Genomic DNA, 22534 nt, shown 5'->3' on the forward strand with positions numbered 1-22534 from the left:
TTGCTTGAAGTCTCAGGCTGGTGTAGAACCTCCTAGTTCATAGCAGGAGGTCTCACTAGGTGGCCCTGGGCCCAGGGCACCACTAAGGAAGCCGGTGGCCTGCTGGCTCCCAGGGCCCTTCTCTGTGCCCCCCCGGCCCCCCGGGGAGCAGCAAGGGGCGCAGAGGACCTCTGCACAGAGTCAGAGCCAATGTGGTGACGGGGATGAACGTGTCACTGCGATGCCTGCCTGGTGGTGAGTGCTTCTGTGAGCGTTCGGCCATCGGTCCTGCTGCCTGCCCCTACCCACACGCTTCCTCATTCTGAGCCACACATGCCCCCCCTAAACACACACAGGCACACCCCCAGATCCAGGGACGAGCTCCCCAGCACCTCAGAAACTCAGCAATGCTGCCCTGACCAGCTCAGTTGTAACCGTCAAGCCCAACCACCTTGAGGCTGAGATGACCCCTCAGAAGTGGTCTGGAGGCAGCCCGGGTGTGCCCTGACCCCCATGAGAAAGACATTTTTCCCCCCAGGGCCCCTCTCTGGGAGAGAGGGAGGGGTCCCTCCCTGCAGCATGCCCCACTCCTGAGGGGTGAGGTGCAGGGCCCTGTGATGTGCACTGCTCACCAGAGAGGCCGCACGCCACCCAAGTGGGGCATGCTGGCGCCCCCACACACCGGCTGCACCTTTGGGCTCCCCTGCATCAGCAGTGGCCAGAGGTCGGCTTCCCTGCCTGCTGGGCTAAGCCCTCCCGCTGGCCAGTGCTACCCGGACCCCTGGGGGCTGCAGGAATGGGGGAGGGACCACCTGCCCCCAGGCTGTTCTGGTTCCCCCCCCCGCAGGACACATTGCGTTGCTAATTAGCATAAAAACCAAATGACAAAACTGCCTTAGCCCCTGCCTTCTTTCTAGCTCCTGTGCCAAACCTCCGCCCACGACCTGTGCCTGGAACCCTCAGTTCCCTGGCGCTCGCCTTCCTCTCTGCTCCTGATACGCAGACAGGAGACGTGCCCCAGCTCCGCTCTGCACCCCAGCCGCCCTTCCCTCAGCTTCGCCGCACTGTCCCCACGGGAGCACCCCCTGCTCGGGAGAGCCCTACCACCGCGACAGGCCTACGACTCCGCGGCCACCAGAGATCGGGCGGGACCCAGGATGAAGACGAAGGAGACTGTCAATTCTGACGCCGTCGGGTGCCTGGGACATACAGCCCTATATAGACTCCCTGACACTCCCTGTCCTAGGGGGCTCTGTCACCCAGGGCCCCTAGGACCACAGACTGGGCCGCGAGGAGGCCACCCCCAGCTGCACGCCCACGGCTTGGGGATCTCCTGTCAGGACCCCCAGGGCCTGCCACAGACAGGCTTCTTCCTGTAGCTCAGGGGCACCCTCACGGGCTCAGGCCCAGGCTCTCGGAAGGCTTGGGCCACCCGGGGCCTGATGATGGGGGAGGGGAATCCGCTGACGCCAGGCTCAGCCCCGGTGCCCAGGCCGTGTCCCCCTCATTCCATCTCCCGGACACTCGCTGGATCACCAGACAGCTGCCCTGCTGCACAGATGTGCCTCCACATGAATAATTCATGAGTAAATAATTAAGAGTTTCATGTGTCGCTGTCGTTTGTATTGTCCACGTGGGGCTGGGGCATGGCGGCCACCAGCTAGGAGCCCTGTGTCCGGGGACCCACGCGGTGCGCTCCGGAGGCCGGTCATGGCCCGCAGCGGCGGACATGTCTCCCGTGCACACGCTGTACCCGGGCTCACGGGTGGCTAATGACCCTTCCCTCGTGCTTGTCGTGAAGGCGTGCGGAGGAGGCGGTGCAGGCTGTGAGGGCCCCGCAGGCATCATTAATCCACAGGAAGGTGGGGAGCCCGCGATGCCGGCGGACGGGGAGCTGAGGAATGAGACGCAGCCCGTCCAGCCCCGAACGGAAAACGCATGATCGCCTCATTTGGGGGCGATGCGCCGTCACGCCGGTTGGAACAGCCTGTGCCCATCTTTCTTATTTTCATTTTCCTCTCTGCATCTTTTAGCCTTTCTTCTGCAGCAAAATAATAAACAGCATCCAGAATGCCACCTTGGCAAGTGCAAATGTGGGGTGCTCCAGGTGGTCCTGGCTGGAGATGCCGGCCAGGCGTCGGAGCGCATCATTAGCAGGAGCTGGAGCCGCCCCTCGGAAGGGCCCCTCTGCTTCCTGGGGCTGCTCCGGCCATCACGGACCCCCGTCCCCACCGAGCCCTCACTGACCCAGAAGCCTTGCTTCTGGCTGAGGCTGGGGCGGGTGCCAACCTCCTGCTACAAGAGACCTTCTCTGACCAGCTCTCTCCTGTGGGAGCTCACACAGGCGGGCCTATGACTCAGTGATAGATGGGCAGCTTCCCCACTACCCCCCTCCCCTGTGTGAGTTCTGCTCTTGCAAGGGTGCTCCCTAAGACAGGCCCTCCCATTTCCCCCATGCAGCTGACTGAGCACAGCCTGGGTACCCAGGGAGGGGCTCAGGAAATGCTTCCAGGTTAAAGCGACAGAGCCTTTCCAGCTTGGGGCACATGGTAGGGTGGGGACCAGGCTGAGGCAAGACAGGTGCCCAGGGTGAAAAATGCCAGGAGGCCTCCCCGGCAGGGTCCCCTCTGCGCTTCCAGCCCTGCCATCTTGGCCCGGTCCTGGCCCTAAGGGTCCCTAAGGGTAAGGTGGTCCTCAGGGGGGTGCTGGTGTTCAGCACCCCCAAGGGGGCACGAGATGTGCAGGTGGTGGGAGCCAGTAGCGGTGCCCGTCTGGGCCCAAGGCCTCATTTCAAGTCCTTCGGACCAGCTCAGGAGCCAAGGGAGCTCCGGAACAGTCCAAGGCTGATGCCAGCCTCTCCCTGTCCCCTCCGTAGGAGGAGTGACCTGAGATGTAGTTTTGCTGTTCGTCTCCTCCTTAAAATGCCAAGGCCCCCGTGAAACGGACAGTCTCTGCTGTCACATTTCACATCTGCTCTCAAAGGGCCCTTTCCTGCCACCTCGCCTTGCCCAGCCAAGAGTGACCACGGTCTTCCTGTGACACTCTCCTCCTGTGACAACCACCCCTCCCCCGGCACCCCCACCCCCTCCCTGCACCTGCCATCACTGGCCACCGCCCCAACATGCCTAACCCAGCAGAGCCGGTGCGGGGACTGCCCAGCGCGGGCATCAAGCTGGGCAGTTCGTCCCAGCCCCACTGCTCAGCTCCCAGCAGGTTCCACTAAGACACGCTGCAGCTCCAGAGTCTCATGCCATCGAGCATTCTCCACCAGGCCCTCCAGGCTGGGAGGGAAGGGGGGCCAGGGATGGGACAACTCAGTGACCTCTGACCCCTGCTCCCACCCTCCAGGCAGCATCGGCCCCTGGAACAGGGGTGTCAGCTTTATCTTTAGGGTGTCAGCTTTATCTTTAAAAGAAGACACGGTCTGGGGTGGGTTCGAGTTCTTGTGGACAGAGGGAGCTGGTCCTGGGGGGTCCTGAGCTTCGGGCTGGGTGGGTGCTGCTGTGGGGGGCTTCCTCTGCCCAGCTCACCAGCTCGCTGCTCTGGAACTACAGCCACGAGAACGGGCACCTCTCCTGTGCGCCGCCCTTCTGTCCCAGGCCACCTCCCTGTCCACTTTCTGCCCCATCCCAGCCCAGGGCAGGGGAACCAACTTCATGTGCCTTTTTGCACCCTACACCAGTGACAGACTGGACCGAATCCTGACTGAACCAAAGTGCCAGACAGCCTTTGCGATGTCTCCACAAGTGGGCAGCGTGACCTCCCTTCCCTCCCCCAAGGGGGTGAGTGGGTAGGAAGCATTGCACTGTGCTGTGCAAAAAATTAAAAAGAAAAAAGAAGACAGGGAACCTGCTTTCCTCACCGCCAGCTACACTACATTTATTTCTGGCTTCTGTCTGCCCAAAGCTCTGGGGGAGACACGACGCAGCAGACCCAAGGCCCCACTCAGCAGGGGACAGCAGGGAGGGAGCCCGCATTAAAGGTCCTGCAGTGGTCACGGCAACGGCAGTAGGGGCTTCTCGGGCCCCGGATCCGTACACCCCGCCAGCAAGGTGAGTAAGGGAGCCCCATGCAGGTTGCTTTCCACAACATCCCTGATGTCGGGGCAGGGACCCCCCCCCCACCCCCGACACATTTCGTAAATGAGCAAAACGAAGAGGAGAGGATGAAGCTGAGGGCTGGGAGGCGGGGCCTCAGTCCCCCACCCACCCACAGTGCCAGCTCTGTGGTGTGCAGTGTCCATGCCACCTGGGTGCTTGTTACAAATGAGGAACCTCAGTCCCTGCCCCCACACCACTGAGTCAGAGTGTGCATTTGTGCCAAGATGGGGGTGGGGTGGAGGGCCTTGGTGGGGATGGGGCTCCAGTGCAGGTTCGAGTCCGAGATCCGGCCCAGAGCAGGACCGGAGCCCGCCCCAGGACCCAGGCATCCCCACAGCCTGCTGGGGCTCCCTGCTGCGCTGGGGTCCTCAGAGTGCCCTGGGGAGCAGAGGCACTTTGGGGAACAGCCACGTTGTGACCTAAAAGATCCATGTTTTTTCAAAAACGCTTTTCTGATAACAGATTTCAGGAAACAAAGCTACCGATTCCTTTTCCGGACACACAGGGCCCCTTCCCGACGGGCAGCGTCAGAAGGGCGGGCCTCCTGATCCCTGCCTTCCCGGGCCCACCTTGGCTTTGGGAATTCTGGCTCTGGGTTTTGATGGAATGATATATATATATTTTTTTCAAAAAGGCACACATGATTCAGAGACTTTTCTCATGAGACTAATTGACTAGGCATTTGTGCTGTTGCTACGGGTGTAAATCATTATAATGGTGATACTGAAAAACGAAAAAAAAAGATATTGGAAAATGACAGTTGGCAACATAGTGTCAGCATAAATGAGGGAAGAAGAGAGGCGTGTATAAATTAGGGGACCGGGGACACAGGATCGATGAGGCCCCCACGGAGGGTGGGTCCGGTTTGATCGCTTCGAGGGGGATTAGCCAGGGTTATTGTTCTGAGCCGCCACCTCTGCCCCTCCTCACTCCTTGGTCCTGGAGGCTCCACAGAGAGCACACGCGTTCCGCCGTGGAGCCTGCCCTCTCACCGTCCCGCAGACCCAGGACTGCGGTGTTGGAAGCTAACACACTGCAGCTACTCCCTTCTCCACGCGGCCCCTCTGCCTCTCGCGGCCCACCCCTGACTATTCTGAGTCTCGCAGGACTGACTAACTCAACGAGATCGCTCTGCCCAGCGGATGGTGTTCATCAGTGACCCAAGCTGACGGATGAGCCCTGCTGGGGTCCAGACCCAGAGCAAGAGTGGCAAAGAGGAAAGACGGATGTTTGCTCTCTGTGTGGCCGCCACGAAAAAGCTCTTGTAATTTGCTGGCTTCTAGAGGAGAGTCTATTCGAAAGTCTATTTGGAAACATTAGGGAATGGCCGTCACATGGCAAGCAGATCACCCCGCCGATGACAGGATATTATCTGCCTTGGGAGAGACTGCACTGCTCCTTTATTTCCCCGAGTAAGCGGCGTCTGGGCTGGCGGGCGGCACAAGGGCTCCAAGGTCTGGGGCCATTACAGTCCTCGTCCAGGGCGGATGCAGGGTTTGCGGGACCTTCATCAGCACTAGCGGGAGCACACTGCTTTTTGTTTCCACCTCTGGTGGGCTCTGGGGTGGGGGGGTCCTGTGTATCTGAATCCATCCTCGGGAAACCAGAAGGTAGCTGACTCCCCTCTTCCGGCTCCATTTCCAGGAATCAGGACTCTGTGCCCCCCCCACCCCAAAGCAAACCCCTAGGCATGCTCTTGGGTTAATAGGAGTGCTGCCCTTTCATGTTTAAATCCCATCAATTTCGCTGACGCCCCGGGGCTCTGTGCAAGACCCTGAAAGCCGGCAAGGGTGGCTCCAGCCTTTGCAGGAAGGGGGGCTGCTCAGGAGGGCAACGTACCGTCAGAACACAGGAGAGCAAGCCGGAGCTCAGGGGAGGGAGCGGGCAGTCAGGGCTGGAGCAAGCAGGGTAGGTCAGGAGGCCCTGGGGCCAGGGCAGCCCAGCTTCCCGGGGCTCTACTCATTTCAGAGGCCAGACTGAGAGAGTGGCGTGTGGGTGACAGAATAAGAGCAGCACGGCCCAGGCTGGAAATGCGGCTTTGCCTGCCTTGCATCCGGTCCGCTGAGCCGCCCACAGGCGGGCGCTGCAACACACCTTCCTCAACAGATGGGGGCGCCACAAAGGCCTTCCATTTGACACTGGGATCCGAAGGCCCACCCGGCTCTCTGGGGCCTCCTGGATCAGCGGGGGGGAGGGAGGCGTGTTTGGGGCCCCTTGGGAAAGACTTTTGTCCCCTGGTTCTGACCATGGACCCCTTGTTTCGGCTGCACTCCTGCTGACCTCTCAACCAAGGCCCGGGCTGGTCTCACACCTTATAGGGGCTCCTTGGCCTTTGTTTTGGGGAGCTGTTGCCTTATCTTAATGTACTGCCTTCAGATTTTCACTATCTTTACTCTTTGGCCGTGCTCTTAATTTAATTTAATTAAAAAAAAAAAACCCACCCAGACCAGAGGGCAGCCTGTTGCGAGGTTATGTGTTTTATCGCCACCCAAGCATGCAAATGAGGCAGCCTCTGTTGACGAGCTCACATCTCCAGTGCGGAACTGGCTGTTTGAACAGCTTGTGTGCAGTAATTGAAACATAGATTTTTTGTTGCCTATCTGTTTATTTTTAGATTTACCAAGCAGGGACGCTTGGCTCCCAGGCTGCTACTTCCTCCCCTGCCGGACAGTCCGGGACCACTGGCCCCGTGCCCACCGCCAGCACGGATCGCCTTGTGCCCCCTGGGGTCCCGTCCTGGGTTTGTCCCGCACCTGACCTTGGGTTTGGTATTCCCCGTGGCCCCCAGGACCCAAGGCAGGGAAGCTGGTGGATGCAGGAGGCCCCCAGCTGTTTCCTGACTCCCAGGTCCCTGAGGACCACCCTGTCCACACTGTGCTGGCTCTCACGGCAGCTCTGGGGGCAGCAACCCCCCTAGCAACGGCGGTGACCGAGCGCAGAGTGTCGGGGTGGCGCTGGAACTGGACTCCAGGCCCGCTGTCCCCGAGGCAAGGGGGCTCTGACAGAGGAGGGGCCACCTGGCTCACAGGAGATTCTTTCAGAAGCCGCTTTCTATTTGTGCCACTTTAAAAAAATATGGTTCCATCAGCCTGGACAGGCGAGTTGTGCTGCGAGGGTCGCACAGCCCTGCTCTGGGTGGCTTACACTACGGAGTGTGCTTGTCACTGCGCTCCCTGCTCCGGGCCAGTCCGCTGGGGCCTGCTTCCGCTTACCCTTCACCAGGAGCCGCGTGGGGAGGGTGACCCTCCCCGGGCTCTGCACGCTCTCCCCGGAAGGGACATGCATCCTTTCTGCTCTCGTGTCAGCGGTAAAAGGAGCCCCAGGGCCACGTCTAACTTTAAGCGGGTGGGGAAGTGTGACCTTATCATGTGCCTAAAAGGAGAAATGACTCCGGGGAAAAGACAGTGAGGACAGGGTGTGTGTGTGTGTGTGTGTGTGTGTGTGTGTGTGTGTGTACAGAATGGGCTGGGTTCTGGTCCTTTGAGCCCTGCGGCATCCCTGAACCCCTCCATCTTGGCATCAGTGACATTCGCTGGACATTCTACGGTTTTTGTCTTTCCATCCCAGGAGGCTGGCAGCTCTCTGAAGGCAGAGCCTGCCTCCTCCTCCTCCTCTCGTTGTCGCAGGGCCCACCGCGGGCTGGGAACATGGCAGGGGCCCCGTGATGCTCGCTGAGCCACACTGTCCCGAGGGCGGGGGTGTGAGCTACAAGGACGTGACTTGCAGAAGCACCCTCAGACCGCTTCCTTCTCCCAAAGGGGTGTCTCCACCTCTGCCTCCCTCAGGGCCTTCCTCTGTGCCGCTTCTTCCTGGAAGCCCTCCCAGACCACCCAGACAGTAGGGCAAGCCACGTCAGGCCTTCCCTGGCGCCCAGGGCTAACTGCTCTTTTCTCCTTACAGATCTTATGAACGATAATCATGTACAGGGATTATTGAATAGGCTGACCTGGGTGGAACAGCAGCAGCAAACAGATTTCCTTTGCTCCCACCGCTGCCCTTCAACCTATTCTGTTGCACCCCGACAGCTTCTACCATTGCTACCATCGTCTTATCACTGCCGCTACTCCTTCCACCACCGACGGCGGACGCTCACTGAGCATTTGCTGTGCCTGGCACTGCGCTAAGGGCTGTCAGCACGTCCGCTCTTTTTGTCCTCAGAATAAACCTGTGAAGTGGATACTTTCATTAAAGCACCGAGAGGCTTAAGTAATTTTTGGGTTTAAGCGACCTATGTGGCTACACAGTTGACTGGCAAGGTCGACGCTAAAAACAATCTCATCCTTGGCTTCTCATGGCCAAGTCCAATCTTTTATTGGAACTTTGATCTCATGTCCAATCCGGAGCTCCCCCCGGGCCCCGCTACCGCTGACGCAGGCTCAGCCTCCTGCCACGGGCGGGGCGTGTGGCATTCTCCGGGTCCCGCTGCCTCCTGCCCCACTGGCTGCTGCTCCCGGCTTCCCCGGAGGGGCCAGGAGGGAGGCTGAGGGGACGGCAAGGCGTGACAAGAGCACCACCTGCACCGGGCGGGTCTCCGTGTGGCAGAGCCCCGGTGCTGGCTCGGCTGCCTGTGGGTGCTGCTGCAGAGGGTTCTTTGTCCGAGCGGCTGGGACGGTCCGGCTGGGCTGAGGGGCTCCCTGCAGGGCTCTCACGGCTCTTCCCAGATGGCTCCCGTCTGGCTCCCCTGTGCAGTGTCCACTCAGGAAGCACGGCATGACCGTGGCATTACCTTGACCAGCCAACTCGTCTCGCAGAGTCAGGCGGGGCCTTGGTGCCCCCAGCTGCAGGGAACACAGGTGACACCCTCCCAAGGGCTCCAGTCTCAGGGTAGCAGTGCCGGGCCCCACAGAGGGTTGGCCTGAGTTGATGGCAGGTGGGGGTGCCTCCCCGGGATGGGAGGGAGAAGCCTCAGCTCTCCCTCCTAGGACGATGCCCTTCCCAGGAAGGGTGTTTCCTCCACCCTCCACCAGATTTCCTAGCTGTGCGCTAGGGAAGGCAGGGGCCTGGACCTGGGGCTACCTAGGCCCCCTTTTCAATGTGGGGAGATTGAGTGCCTTTTATACTCAGCCTTGGGATGAGTCTGAGGCTCCAAGACATAGGAACAGTCTAACTGAACATCCTGCTATGGATGAGTCCATCACTCTCCAGCTTAGTTCTCACCTCCTCCAGGAAGCCTTCCTGATGACACCGGGTTACTCTGTTGCCTTATCTTTCTGCCCCACTGCAGGGTCTCACATGCCTGATCACATACTACGGTCTGAAAACACACAGCATTGGCCACTCCCCACTGGCTGCCTTTGTGGGGATCCCACGTACCCCCACCAGTCATGTCCTTTGTCCACAGTCGCATTTGTGCAGGTCCCAGCTGCACAGAGCTCACTCCCAGGGCCTACTGACGGCAAGGGAGGACAACTGGGGACGGCGGGGTGCTGGGAGGCTGTGTGCGGGCCGATCTCAGCTGCGGCAGCCCCGGGGAGAGGGGTGAGATGGCTATCTGTCTGGGGCTCCGCCCAGCCCAGCCTGCACACACAAGCAATCCATTTACAGGGGACCAGCCCTCGGCAGGGGCCCGGAGCGGGGCCGACACCCCACTGTCCGGGTTCAACAAAGGATGCTGCAGAGGTCTGGGCTTGGATGCGGAGGGAGGGAGGGAGCTCCTGCCCGAGTCGGGAGGACTCGGGTGTCAGATACCAGCCTGGCACCATCAGGGTGGACTTCTGGGACCAGAATAAAGGCAGCTCAGTGTTGCTCGTGCCTGAAGAGAGTACTGGCCCGGCACCCATTCCCTGGCCACCCAGGAAGTGACCCGGACCCAGGAGCAGTGTGCAGGGCATGCTAAGTCCTCTAGAGACTCCCACCTATGGTGGGGGTGCGCCTGGTAAATCTCCTTGTGAAGTCGGAGACATGGGCATGAGGTGGGGCCTGCATCACTCTCCACGCCCCAGCCCTGCTGCGGGGGCCAGCCTCCTGACGGGGGCCCCCTCTGCTGTGTGGTGCGGAGGCTTCCTCACCTGGCCACAAAGAGACAAAGTGGAGGAGGGGCAAGGAGCACTGACGGAGCACCTGCGGCATGCCTCTCCCTCTGAGAGTCACTTTAACCGTGAGTCGGAGCTCTGCCTGCATTGCATAGAGGGGGAAACTGAGGCTCGAAGATTAGGTCGCTTGCTCAAGGCTGCCAAGGGAGGAAGTGGCAGTGCCGGGGGAAGGTTCTTGCATTTGGCTTTGAGGCCAGTGCTCCTTGCGCATCCCCCCTGGGTCTCCCGTCTGGGCTCGAGCTCCCTGACGGCCCCGGCCCTGCAGATCTTTCCCTGCAAACTCACCACACGTCTTACGGGTCCAACCCCCTTGACTGACAGCTGCGAGTCACTTCCTGACCCCAACCACTTCCACCCACCCCCATCCCGGCCTCCCCGGTCTGGGCTGCTGTCCTCTCTCACCTGGGTTTCTGCCCTGGCCTCTGGACTCATCTTCTTCCTTCTCCCCTGGCCCTGGGTCAGCATATTCCCCACACAGCAGCCGGGTGATCCGGACACAGCCCGAGTCAGGTCCTCTCACTCTTGTGTTCGAGCGTCTGCGAAGGCTCCCATAGGACCCCGAGCAAAAGCCAAATCCTTACAAGCCCCATGTGGCCCTATGGCCCACTTCCCTCTCTCGCTCTGCCTCCCTCCAACAACTCTGCTCTAGTGCACCGGCCTTTGAGCAGCTCTCCGAGCACCTCCGCCCCCTCCTGCCTCAGGACCTTTGCACGTGCCACACCTGCTTGTCTGCGCGGCTCGTCCACACAGGGCCAACACTCTCGTTTCCTTCAGCTCTCTTCTCAAATGTCACCTTCTCGGCGAGGCTTTCTCAGACTGCCTTATTTTAGGATGGCAAGCTCTTTCTCTGCTTTATTTACTTATTTATTTTTTTATAGCTTTGATTGCCTTTTTTGAGACCACACAATGTACTTTGATTTCTTGGTCTCCCCCCCACTGGAATGTAATTCTATAACGGCAGTGTTTTACAGATATGGGTTCATTTAAAGCACATACCAATCAACCATTGTGATGGCCACATCCATTTTCCAGATGAGGAAACCAAGGGACCGGAAGGTCCAGCAACTGGTCCAGAGTCACCCACCCAGCCAGCACTTGGCAGAACCGGGACCCAAACCCAGGCAGCGCAGTGCTCAGCCACCTCGTGGCCCATGCCCAGCTCTGCTCACGGCTGTACCTTGGCTCAGACAGGGCCTGGCCTCTGGTGGGTGCTCAGGAAGGAAGGAAGGAAAGAAGGAAGGAAGACTGAAGTCCCACGTAAGGAGGTCCCTGTGCTGTCTTCTCTCCCTACAGACAGACAGACCCTGGACTGAGGACACCTGCTGCCCCTCCTGTACTGCCCAACCCTCCTGGCCACTCATACCTGAGGGAGCAACGTCAGTCAAGGTCAGTTAAGGGAATGCATCTGCCCTGAGTCTTAAAGTGGCCCCTTCTGCCTGTGGCCGTGGGGAAGGGCCAGCTCAGACTCAATGGACAAATCCTTTCCTCAGAACAGTGGTCAAGGTCCCCCTGCAGCACAGCCAGGCTCCCATCCCTCCCTTCTGTCCAGGGTCCCCCACGGAGCCCTGGAGAGCCTGCTGGGCGGGTCTGGGGGTAACATCACAGCTCGGGGTGGGCAGGCTGGATGGGCTCTGGCTGCTCCGAGCATCCTCTTCATGACGCACCCGAGTGCGAGCACTCGGAGGGAGCAGCCAGCACCGTCCTCCCAGGAGCAGACACATCCCCGACGCAACTCCTCCGAGGAAAGTCGCTCAGGCAGCTATTTATTAAACACAACTGCTCCTGAGGAGGCCTCTGGGCAGTGGAGACGCCAGACAGCCGTGGAGCCCCAGCCGTCCCTGAAACCCATGGAGCAGGCTCCTAGGCACCGTCCGACTCTTAACCAGCCTGCTCCTTCCCCACCTGGATGTCTAATGGAAAGTTACACCACGAGGAAACAGGGAAACGAGCAGCTTCAGAGGTGAGGGACATAGATTTCATTTCTTGCCTTGGTCTGCTATTTGCTGCATAAGCCTCAGGGGCATGAATAACCAGTGGGAGAAGGAAAGAAAAACAACAGTTTCTCTGTGTCCCCAGGGCCAGGCACTGTGCTTGAGAAACGACAGTGCGCTTGCTGCCTTTAGCCCGCACAGGCGGCCTGGGCAGGGCGGTGCTGCTGTCGTCTGGGTGGCAGAGGCCACTGGTGCCTCCTGTGCCATTGGCCCCCCTCTTCCTTGGGTGACCCAGGGGGACAACACTCCCTAGGCGCACCTGATTCTAGCTGGGGACACTCGACTAGGTCTCACCAGTGCGTGCAAGTGACGCGTGCGCCCCAGGCCTGCATGGCTCTGAGCCTGGCTGCCTGTCCCACCTTTTCTCCTCCCCTGTCCACTGCAGGGGAGGCCGAGGCCCCGGCGTCAGAGACGCACCGAGGAAGAAGCCTTGGCTCCTATCGGGGGTCACAGAGCAGAGGTCCTTCCTGTCAGCCCACCCTGCGCTGGGACCTGCGACGGCCACAGGCTTCTCTCAGAGGGAGCCACTACGCGCTGGGGCTGTGTCGGCAGCTGGCCGGCCCTGGCTGATGCAATGTCGGCTTCACAGGTGGGGAAGCGGAGGCTCAGAGAGTCCCAAGTCCCCGAGAGCCTGGATCCAGCCAAGGGGGGAGTCGTGGGCGTGTTCACTAGGCCTGGTTCCCGCCCCCCCCCCACCCCGCCTCCAGGTGTCCCGGAGAGAGGCCGAGGGGGCTATTCCGAGCCCATCCTGAAGTTTCTGCTCCCCGGGGCTGAGCAGGATGCCTCGCGGATCCAGGCAGGAAACTGCCCCTCCCCTGCCTGTGCCCTGAGGAGAAAATGCAGGGAGGACAGAGACAGGACCCTGGCTGCCCCAGGGCCGCCCTCTTCCAAATGCCCGGCTGGCCCTGTGCACAACGGGCGCTTTGAAGAAAAGGTCAGCTCCAGAGAGGAGGAAACTCGGCCCATCCCCAAGGAGCCACACCCTGACAGTGGCCGCCCCATCGGAGCACGTGTGCTACACGGACACAGAACAGGAGTGGGGCAGACCTGGTGACGCCCCGAGGGCTGATCCCTGTCCCGACGGCCCTCTCGTCTGCGGGGTGGCCTGCGTGTACAGCCCCCAGACACGTGGCCCTGTGGGGGCCGAACTAAGTCCTCCAGACGCCCAGGGAATTGTTGCTCCTGGACGAACAGGTGCGCAGAAAAAGATGCGATTAAAGAAAGGGAGGGAAAAGCACTAACTTACTGGGGAAGCAACACAGTTGCCAAGTCCGAGTGGCTATTTTAAACGACAGATTAGAGAGACGGGACTGAAAACAGAACACAACAAAACCCCACCCCAACCCCAGCTGCCTGGCTGAGCCCTGCAGGCTGGCTGACGCGGCTCAAGGCCATGGCGGAGGCGGGGTGGGGAGGGGGGGCACTGACCACACTCACCCACACCCGAGCCACTCCCAGGAGCGCTAATTACTTCCCAGGATTAATTCTCCCGTCCACTAGACAGTCCCAGCTGCTGTGCTGCAGACAGACAGACAGACAGACGGACGCTGCCAAAAACAAGAGTTTCTGCAGGGAAGACACACCTCCTGTTTCCCTGGAGCTAGACGTGGGGCCCAAACCCACACATCCCGCCCGAGAGAGGCGCCAGCTCAGCTGCCATTGCCAAGACACCAATTCTGTGGATTCTTTAGCTTGGCATTTTTTTTTTAAATGTGTGTTTTTAATTGTGAGGTGCTTCAGGAAGGATGGTGAACGCAGGGTGTCTGGGCCCAGGAACTCTGGGCGAGCTGCCGCTGCAGACGCCTGGAGGAACCCCGAGTGGCTGTCGGCTCCGGCCTTCCTGTCCCTCTGAAACAGAAGAGGCACAGAGCTGGGCCAGACGTGCAGCCGCCAGCCGGTCTTGGCAGCACGCCGCGCCGCGCCAGGGCCGCGAGGGGCGGCACACGGGCACTGGGCAGAGGGCTGGTCTCCAGGAGGCCCTGTCTGGCAGGGGCAGACCGGTCCTCAAGGGCATCTCAGACCCTCAGACAGGAAGGGTTGCTTCTGCTGAGCCTGCGTGTGAGCCGCCTGAGCTCTGGGGCCTGGTTCTCCCGGCCTGTCTTCCCCACAGAACCCCGTAGTGTCACCCGGGCATATATGTACCCATCCTTCCGCCCACTCATGCATCCCTGCACTCACCCGCCCGCCCTCCCACGGATCGAGCTCTCCACCCGCTGGTGCACCGACTGTTTGCCGAGCATCTGTGCAGATACTCTGCCAGACATCAGGAGGACCACCCCTGAACGGAGGTGAGAAGGCCTCCCAGCGGACTTCAGCACTGAGATCTGTGTTTCCTGTCTGATATTCACTGCTCCCCACCCTTTGTCTGATAGTGGATTACTTCCCACGTGGAGCCTATTAAATACAAATACGGCTTGGGAGTTTTCAACTCACGACGGGGGTAAGCACGTGACCGGGGGGGCAAACTATTCCCCAGCCGTAACTCCTGACTCTGGGTGCATGGCCCAGGCAGACCCGAACGTGATGCGTGAGCGCAGACACAAGGGTCCGTCTCCCCTTGGGATCACGGCAGCACGGATGCTGGAGCTAGACTGGCTCCGGGCCTTCGCCCCGTTCCGGGGAGGACATGCCCTGCAGAGCGGAGCACGGAGCCAGCCGCCGAGCGAGTGGAGGGGCGACGAGAGGCTGATGAGAGTGCGCACGTCCTGTGAACTAACTCCTGGGTCTCGCTGTGGCAGAAGCAGTTGCGGAGCCCTTCAGTGACAAAAACTAAGGCGTTCCCTTTTTTTTGTTCAATTTCGTTGGAGCTGGGGGCCTGTCTGCCGCCCTTGGGAGTTCCAACAAACTCCGAGAAGAACTCGGTGCTGTGCCGCTTAAGATGCGGTTTGGGGTGTAAGGAAACGTCGTCGTGTTTCTGTGGGAAACAGGGAGGGTGCGGAGAGAAGGAGGGGTACGAAGGATGCTCTCGTGAAGCCACAGTGTGGCCAGCACTCGCCCACAGGATACCCTGCAATAATGCCGACACTCTGCGCTTCCTCGGTGCTACCCAGGAGGGTAGCCACTAGCCGCACGGGGCTCCTGAGCTCTCGACAACTGGCTACTATAGTGGAGGGATGGAATTCCCAAAGGTTATGTGATTTTTAATTCATTTATTACATATTGACAATACACCTGGCAGGAGGCTACCACACTGGACAATGCCGGTGTGGACAAAGGCCCTGGGGAGAGGGTGGGGGGCAGAGGGAACGCCCCTGAGAGTGGGGCAGACCCAAGGCGGGCGGGGTACGGGCGGGGAAGTGGAAGCGGGGACTATGGGACGCTGGCACAAACGGCCCAGGAGGACTGACGAGGGTCTGAGCGGCGGCAGAGGAGACGGGGAGGAGCCGGGAGGGAGATGTTTCAAAGGGGAAAGAGGCCAGAACTGACTCACAGGGTGCGAGGGGGGAGGGTGCAGCCACGCACCAGGACGCAGCACACCAGGCAAGTGCAGGACTTTGACTGGGGAGCTGTGGAGTCACATGTGGGAGGACATCGGGACGCAGGCCGTTTGAGAGGAAGGCAGAGGCAGGAGACACACGTGTTCGGAGGCATCGGGGTGCCGGGGGGGTCAGGTTGGTCAGACTGTGGAAAGGTAGGTGCATGGCCAGGCTCAGGCGGGCTGATGCTCCTGTTGAGAGGTCGGAGGGCAAGGAGAAGAGATGCGTGACGTGACCAGAAGGGGGCAGGACAGGAGACGATAGCGCCACCCACATCCATGGGGACCATGAGTGGAAGCCTCATTTTTCCCATATGCAGACAATATTTTTGAGATAACTGAAAGAATCCTTTAAATGTCTACTCTTTTTAAGAACTATCCTATGTGTTTTTTAAAGATTTTTAAAAAGATTTTATTTATTTATAGAGAGGGAAGGGAGGGAGAAAGAGGGAGAGAGAGAAACATCAATGTGTGGTTGCTGGGGGCTGTGGCCTGCAACCCAGGCATGTGCCTTGACCAGGAACCGAACCTGCGATGCTTGGGTCCGCAGCCCACACTCAATCCACTGAGCTACACCAGCCAGGGCCTAAATGTCCACTCTTAAACAAGAACAAGACATCGTCGCCATTTTAAAGACAGAATATTCTGAAATATCCTGCATACTTCCCAATACACTGACCAGAACTCTGAACAGAGCAGAGACCCTGGACCACGGTGCAGCATCACGGTCAGGTCCCCAGGGGCCCCAAGCCCCCTCACCGCCGGGCCCCAGGCTGCAGCGCCTCCCAAGTGTGCGCATCGGAATCTAGAGTTTCCCCGTGGCTTCCCCTCCGATTAGCTTCTCGCAAACGTTTCCTGCTTCTGTTATCTTTCTGCCCCTTGTCACTCTTGCCAGATTGGGATCCTGCAAAAACTGCTTTGAGTTTAGAATCCAGGTAATTGATCGTAAAGCCAATCTGGATTTGTTTAAAAACAGAACAATTATGAATTAAAGCCCGAGGGGCTGGTGATGCAGAAGGAACGAGATTTTGGGTGCGCCCCGAGGGCGACCCCCGTTTGTTCCGTCAGCCTCTCAGCGCCGCTCCCCGGTCTCTTCCCAGTCCAGGCTCCGAGGAGGAGAGGTCTCCGGATTAAGAGAGAACCGGTGGGAAGAGCAGAGGCCCTGACACTCTTGCCAAGAGCGTCTCTGATTCTGAAAGACATCGGTGGCACACGCTGTCACGTCCTCACAGTCGGTGACGACAGAAAGGATCCGGGAGAGCTAGTCAAGCTGCAGCGCAGACAGCTTGTGGTGTGACATACCGCACAAAGCATCCCCCCCCGCACAACCAGGGCTCACTTCTCTCGCTCACCCTGCAAAGCCGCAGGCGCCCTCCTCGCGGCGTCTGCAAGCCACTTTTGCCGCATGGTTCTGGCTTCCCGCCTGCCGGGGGCGGCGGGGATCTGGGCAGCAAAGAGCTGACAAAGGGTGACAGAGAACCTCCTTGTTGGGGGTCTGGGCCAACAGCTTCGAGACATCTCGGTGAAGATAAAACAGCACAAGGATGGAGCCACGTGGATATGATGGCGAAACGGGATTCCGGCTTTGCACCGGAACCGTCCAGCCTTCTGGCCTGGGAAGCTGTCTTCGAGTGCCCTTGTTTCTCAGGGCCCGGGCCCAGCAGCACCGGTGAGGCTCGCCGGAGAGCTTGGTGGAGATGCAAAATCCCTGGCTCCGCCCCCCGGCTGCTGCGGAATCAGAACCTGCCTTTGCCGGGTCCTCGGGGAAGCGGCTCACTCTGAGAAGCGCTGCCTTACCCAGCTCCCAGCCTGTTCGTCGTCACTCAGTCCATTACGCTGGTCAAAGGACTCCTGTCCCGGGGATCCAGAGAAACCGGGGCTCCAGGCCTAGTTCTGCCACTCACGTGTGCTGTGAGGTTAGCTACATCTTTCCCCCTTTCTGGCCTCTGGTTTCGCAGACGCTAACTGGGGTCCAGCCCAACGGGCTCAGTGAAGCACCCGGGAGGTGACCGTCAAAGCAAGGTCTGTCGGCGGCGCGCTCGGTGCCCACAGAGCCCTTCCTCTACGGACCGGAGCCTCCTTCCCCTCGGGGACGGACGTCTTCAAGGGACTCCAGAAGTGCGTCTGCCTGTCGTGACGGCTACGGCAGGAATCCGACGTCCTCTGGACACATTCTAAAGCTTCCAGCAGCCTAAACACACCAAACCAAGGACCCAGGGAGCATCAGAGTCCAGCCCTTCAATCCGCGATGGTGGCACAGAGGTGCTGGGCTGCACAGACTGGGACCTGCCTCTCCATCCCTCCCCGCCCCCCCGCCCCCCAACATTCGGCTTCTTGGAGGTGGTTAAGCCCCAAATGCCAGAATCTCAGCCAAGAGCCGCTGGACCCTTCCTTCCCAAAGACCCAGATGGGGCTCGCTGCTTCCTCTAGACCCTGAGGTTCTGGGCTCTGAATTCTGCCAACAGAGGAGGAATCGGGTATATTTTTATCATTCAAACGACTCTGCATTCCAAGCACTAATGCAGCTGACATGCTATCGGTCACGAGTAGTTAAACAGCATGCCTCCTGTTGATCTGCGGGAGGGGTGTGTGTGTGTGTGTGTGTGTGTGTGTAACTGAGTTCCATGTAAAGTGTCACGGAGTCCATGCCCCTGCCCACTGCAGGGATCTACAGCTCAAACCCAACTGAGAAGTTATCCTTCCTTCCGGCAGGGCTCTAAATGCCCCTCCCTTCGCAGTAGCAAGGTGGAGGAGGCAGAGGGTAGAAGCAGCCCCTCCCACCCCGAGTTCAGGCTCCCATGGGAGGCAGGCAGGCGGCCCCCCGAGGGCCACGGCTGCAGAGGGCCCACTCGGGACAGGTGCAGGAGCAGAGACTGAAAGCCAGATCGTAGGACAGCGATCACCAGGGGCGGGCCAGTGTGGGGTGGCGGCAGAGCACAGCCCCCTGGGCTCCGTACCACGCAAGGGGACACCAGGCAGGTCCAGAACAGTCCTCCCCACCACACACACGTGGGAAGGGTGCGTGTGAGGGTGTGTGTCAGTGTGTGTGTGTGGTGTCTCGTTTTTCACTCTTCATTAGGTGGGAGGAGAAAGCAGAGGTTTGTCGGAGAGTGAGAGTGTCGCTGTCCGTGTTCCCCTGCAGCGGCCGAGGGTAAATGGTGTACAGTTTCCCCCTGCCCGGGTTCAGGCCTCTCTGCAGGTCCTCTCTGTGCTCGTCCCGAGGCCTCAGTGCCTCATGGAGGGAGGTCAGGGCTCTGCATTCCTGGTTGGTTTGGCAAACAAGAAGGTTGACAGCTCCTTGCTGTGCCAGAACTCTGCTGTGCCAGATGTCCCCCTCTAGGTGTGCCAAGTGTAGCCGTGGGTTTGAGGTGCCTACGGGTGCGGCATTATGACATTGCAGAGACAAATCCAACCCGGTCCCCGAGGCAGAGGGGGCCGAGAAGGCGGTCCTGGGCTAGGCTCCCCGCCGTGACAAGTGCTAGATGTCACTCTGGATTACCGGCCAGGAACCAACCCACCCCTTCTACAGACTGCACTCTAATTCCTGCTGCTCGGGGCCCCAGGGGCTCTTGCAGACGGGGTCACCCCAGTTACAATGCTGGGAGTTTCCGGAGCGACGAAGGGAAATTCACCCCTTGGTTGTCAGGTTGAGGCCTCATGCTGCCCGAGAGACTCCAGGTGAGAAGGTCAAGTTAAATCAGTGGCGTGTGTGACTGTGTCTGTCTTGACAAGAGGACCCTGGCTTTCAGGATGGATATTTGTTACTCTGAAAGGGCTGCACCCTGACTGTAAGCAGCGGCTAGGTGGTCAGAGGCGGCCTGTGTTCTCCACACCTGTGTTTCCAGGGCCGGAAGTCAGATCCTCCGCCACGCCACACCCCTATCCGACACCTGACATAGACGTCGGAATTTAGGGGGGCAGAAAGCAGGCTGATTAGCCTCGGGATATGTTTTCTTTTTCTTTTCTTTCAATGTTTTCATTGTGGTAAAATACATAGGACACAAGAGGTACCATTTTAACCATTTTAAGTGTGCACTTCCATGGCGTTAAGCACACTCACAGTGTTGTGTGAACATTGCCAGTATCCACCTCTAGAATGCTGCAGCTTCTCCAACGGGAACCGTTCTCACGGAACAGTAACCATTGCTCCCTCCCCGCCTGCCCCTGGCCACCTGCCCTGCGACTTTCTGTTTCTAAGAAACTGTCTGGGGACCTCATATACATGGTCCCCTACAATATTTGTCCTTCTGTGTCTGGCTTATTTTTTTTAGCATAAGGTCTTCAAGGCTCCTCTATGTTGTAGTATCTACCCACGAGTATAGTAGTCTCTCCCTTTTTAAGGCCAGATAATATCCCGTTGTATGCCTGCCCCATATTTTGTTTGTCCATTTGTGCACCAATGGACACTTGGGCTGCTTCTGCCTCTCGGCTGTTGTGAACACGGCTGCTATGAACACGGGTGTGCAAACATCCACGGAGGGGAAATACGGGGGGACTTGGTGTTTACGTGGATGTTGGCCCTCCCGCTTGGACACTGCCACTCGTGGCCGAGCAATGGGGTGAGGTCCCGGGGGAGAGGGCGGGGAGGCAGCTGTGCCCCAAGGCTGAGCTCAGGGTTGAGGGGGCGACCGTGCCCTGGCACAGAGGCTGCTCCGTCCCTCTCCTGCCACAGCAATCCTGTGACATGCCGGCTTTAGCCACACTTCCCGGTGTCACCTCACCCAAAGCGGAGGGAGAAGACAAAAGCCAGAGTAGGCCCCTCTGCCTGGCTGCAGTGTTTGAATTAACTAACTTTATGGAGGTATCATTTTCATATATTCATATCTTAAGCGTGCAGCCTGACTAGTTTGGACAAATGCATGCATCCTCAAAACCACCATACCCTGACGACCATATCCATCAGCCCAGAAATGACTCCCGTGCCAGGCTGTATTTTAGCAACTTCTCTGAGGCCACCCCATCCTGCTGCAGCATCAACAGGGTTGGGGGACTTCTAGGAAGCCGGTTGGGGGTGCTAGGCTGGGAAACCTAGAATGCTCAGCTCTGCACCACCACAAAAGTCACTTTTTTCCCCTTTCTAATTTTGCAGTCGTCTGCCCAGGGAAGTTCTGAACCACTGGCGCCCCAAACAGACTGCGGAACCTCTGTTTCACTCAGCAGTTCAAAGCCTATTCCCTCTATAAGCTTGTCTTGAGCGCCCTCTCTGTGCCAGGCGTGGGGCTGGGTGCTGCCTTGACAGGTAAAGAAGGGTCCCTACAGGCACGACACTCAGCGTGGCTGCGGAGACACCGAGCAGAGCAGAGAGAAGAATGACATCCGGCCCGGAACACGAGTTCGCATCCTGTGACGGTCCTTCTGGCTGAGGCCGAGGAGGAAGGCTTTGTGGAGGCCGGGGATCCAGGCTAGTCCTTTAAAGGATGCACAGGGTTCCAACAGAGGGCGAGAGAGGAGAAAGGTCCAGGCCGGGAGGACACCATGTGCCAACAAAGGAATGAGACCTAATAAGAACCACCATTCTGTTCACATTCAGGATCTTGTTTAATGAGAATAAAACGATGATGACGACAAGCGCCCTCACAAGGGAAGTCATGTGAGGGGCAGCGTGGCTAAGTGACCTGCCAGGTTTACAAAGCAGAGCACCTGAGGTTCCACCCGGGTCTGGATGGTTCCGAAGCCCACGTTGTTCTACTGCTCACTGTGCTGTGAACATACATGTGGGTGGGTGAGGGGAAACACACTGGAACCGAAGCGTCACCGGCGGCACAGAGGAAGCGGGAGAGGGCCTCTCACAGCCTTGAATGGGGCTTTCTGAAGACAGGGACTCGCAGCAGTTCCTCCCCGGGCTCAGATGTCAGTGAAAGTGGCAGGAGCAATGACAGGCTCACGAGAACTGTCAACTCTGCATTTTTTTGAATGTCCTAGGGAAATCGTCATTTATTTAAAATGAACGGGGGCTAATTCGTAACGTTATTTTTCCCTCAAAGCAGTCATTTACACAAAATGGCCCAAAGCAGGCTCACCAAGGTTGGGAGCACTACTGGTCTGTAATTGGTACCCATGTCCAGAACGGATCTTCTAGAGGGCGCGCTAGCACGAGGAGATTTTGCTCTCTTCATTACCATGGATGTCCCCGATTCTTGCTTATGCTGTTCGTCCCACGGGGGCGGGGGGCGCTCAGACTACTACAAATGTCATCTCCCTCTTCCCTTCCTCCCAAACACCCCACCCTATCCAGAGCCCAGAGCTGCTGGGAGAGCACTCCAGGAGCCCCCTGGCTTTTATCTGCCGGTCAAAGTCAAGGCTCCCCACAGGCCACACAGAAACCGCATCCACGACCTGGAGTTCCTTGCCTCGCATCAGCTGCTTAGTTCCTGGGAGAGGCTCCCATATTCCCTGACACCGAACGCCACGAGTCCTGCCTGGCCCGGGGCTTGGAGTCTCCTCAGCGCACCCCAGCCCAGCCCTGCCCACCCCAGCCTCTTCCCCAGGTGCGTGAATCACCAGCCTGGAAGGGTGCTCTCAGGAAGACAGACATCCCCGGGGACCAGGAGTCCACATTAAACCCTCAGCTCCAGGCCTGGCTAACAGGCAGCCACAATCTAAGGCGCCGTTTACTTTTACACATACAAACCTGCGCACACATGTGCACACACACACAGCCTATACACGCTCGTGTACACACACAGTTTCTCTGCTGCCTTTGGACAGCCCGGCCTGCTGGGTGTGTACACCACTCCCCCAAACATCTCCGAACCCTTCATGCTCGTGGAAGGACTGAGAGCTGCCTCTCAGACAGAGAAGCTCCTGGCTGGCAGAAACCTCTTGAGCTCCCCAGTGACTTGGCCCCGTAGCCCCTCGTACTCCTCCGCTTGGGGTCTCTGAGCTGCAGAGACGCGGGGGAGACCTCTCCCCTGGGCCCCCGGATGTCTAGCTGCCAGCTGAGCTCCTCCTCTCTGC

At 59.1% G+C, this 22534-nt stretch overlaps 1 protein-coding gene across 5 annotated transcripts in view; it reads right to left on the reverse strand.

Annotated features, from left to right (window-relative positions):
- Nucleotides 1-22534, reverse strand: part of KLHL29 (kelch like family member 29) — a 281972-nt gene that overhangs the window by 129579 nt on the left and 129859 nt on the right. For 2 of the 5 annotated variants that reach the window (XM_045844673.1, XM_045844669.1), the window contains exon 1: nucleotides 10514-10643. The exons of the other annotated variants lie outside the window; for them this stretch is intronic. In XM_045844673.1, coding sequence (XP_045700629.1) covers nucleotides 10514-10576 — 63 coding nt within the window. In that variant the 5' untranslated portion in view covers nucleotides 10577-10643. Of the gene's footprint in view, nucleotides 1-10513; nucleotides 10644-22534 lie in introns of those variants that run through there. 5 annotated transcript variants of the gene reach the window in all.

Source organism: Phyllostomus hastatus, unplaced genomic scaffold (genome assembly GCF_019186645.2).
Source record: "Phyllostomus hastatus isolate PE091 unplaced genomic scaffold, TTU_PhHast_1.1 phas_contig_402, whole genome shotgun sequence".
NCBI lineage: Eukaryota > Metazoa > Chordata > Mammalia > Chiroptera > Phyllostomidae > Phyllostomus > Phyllostomus hastatus.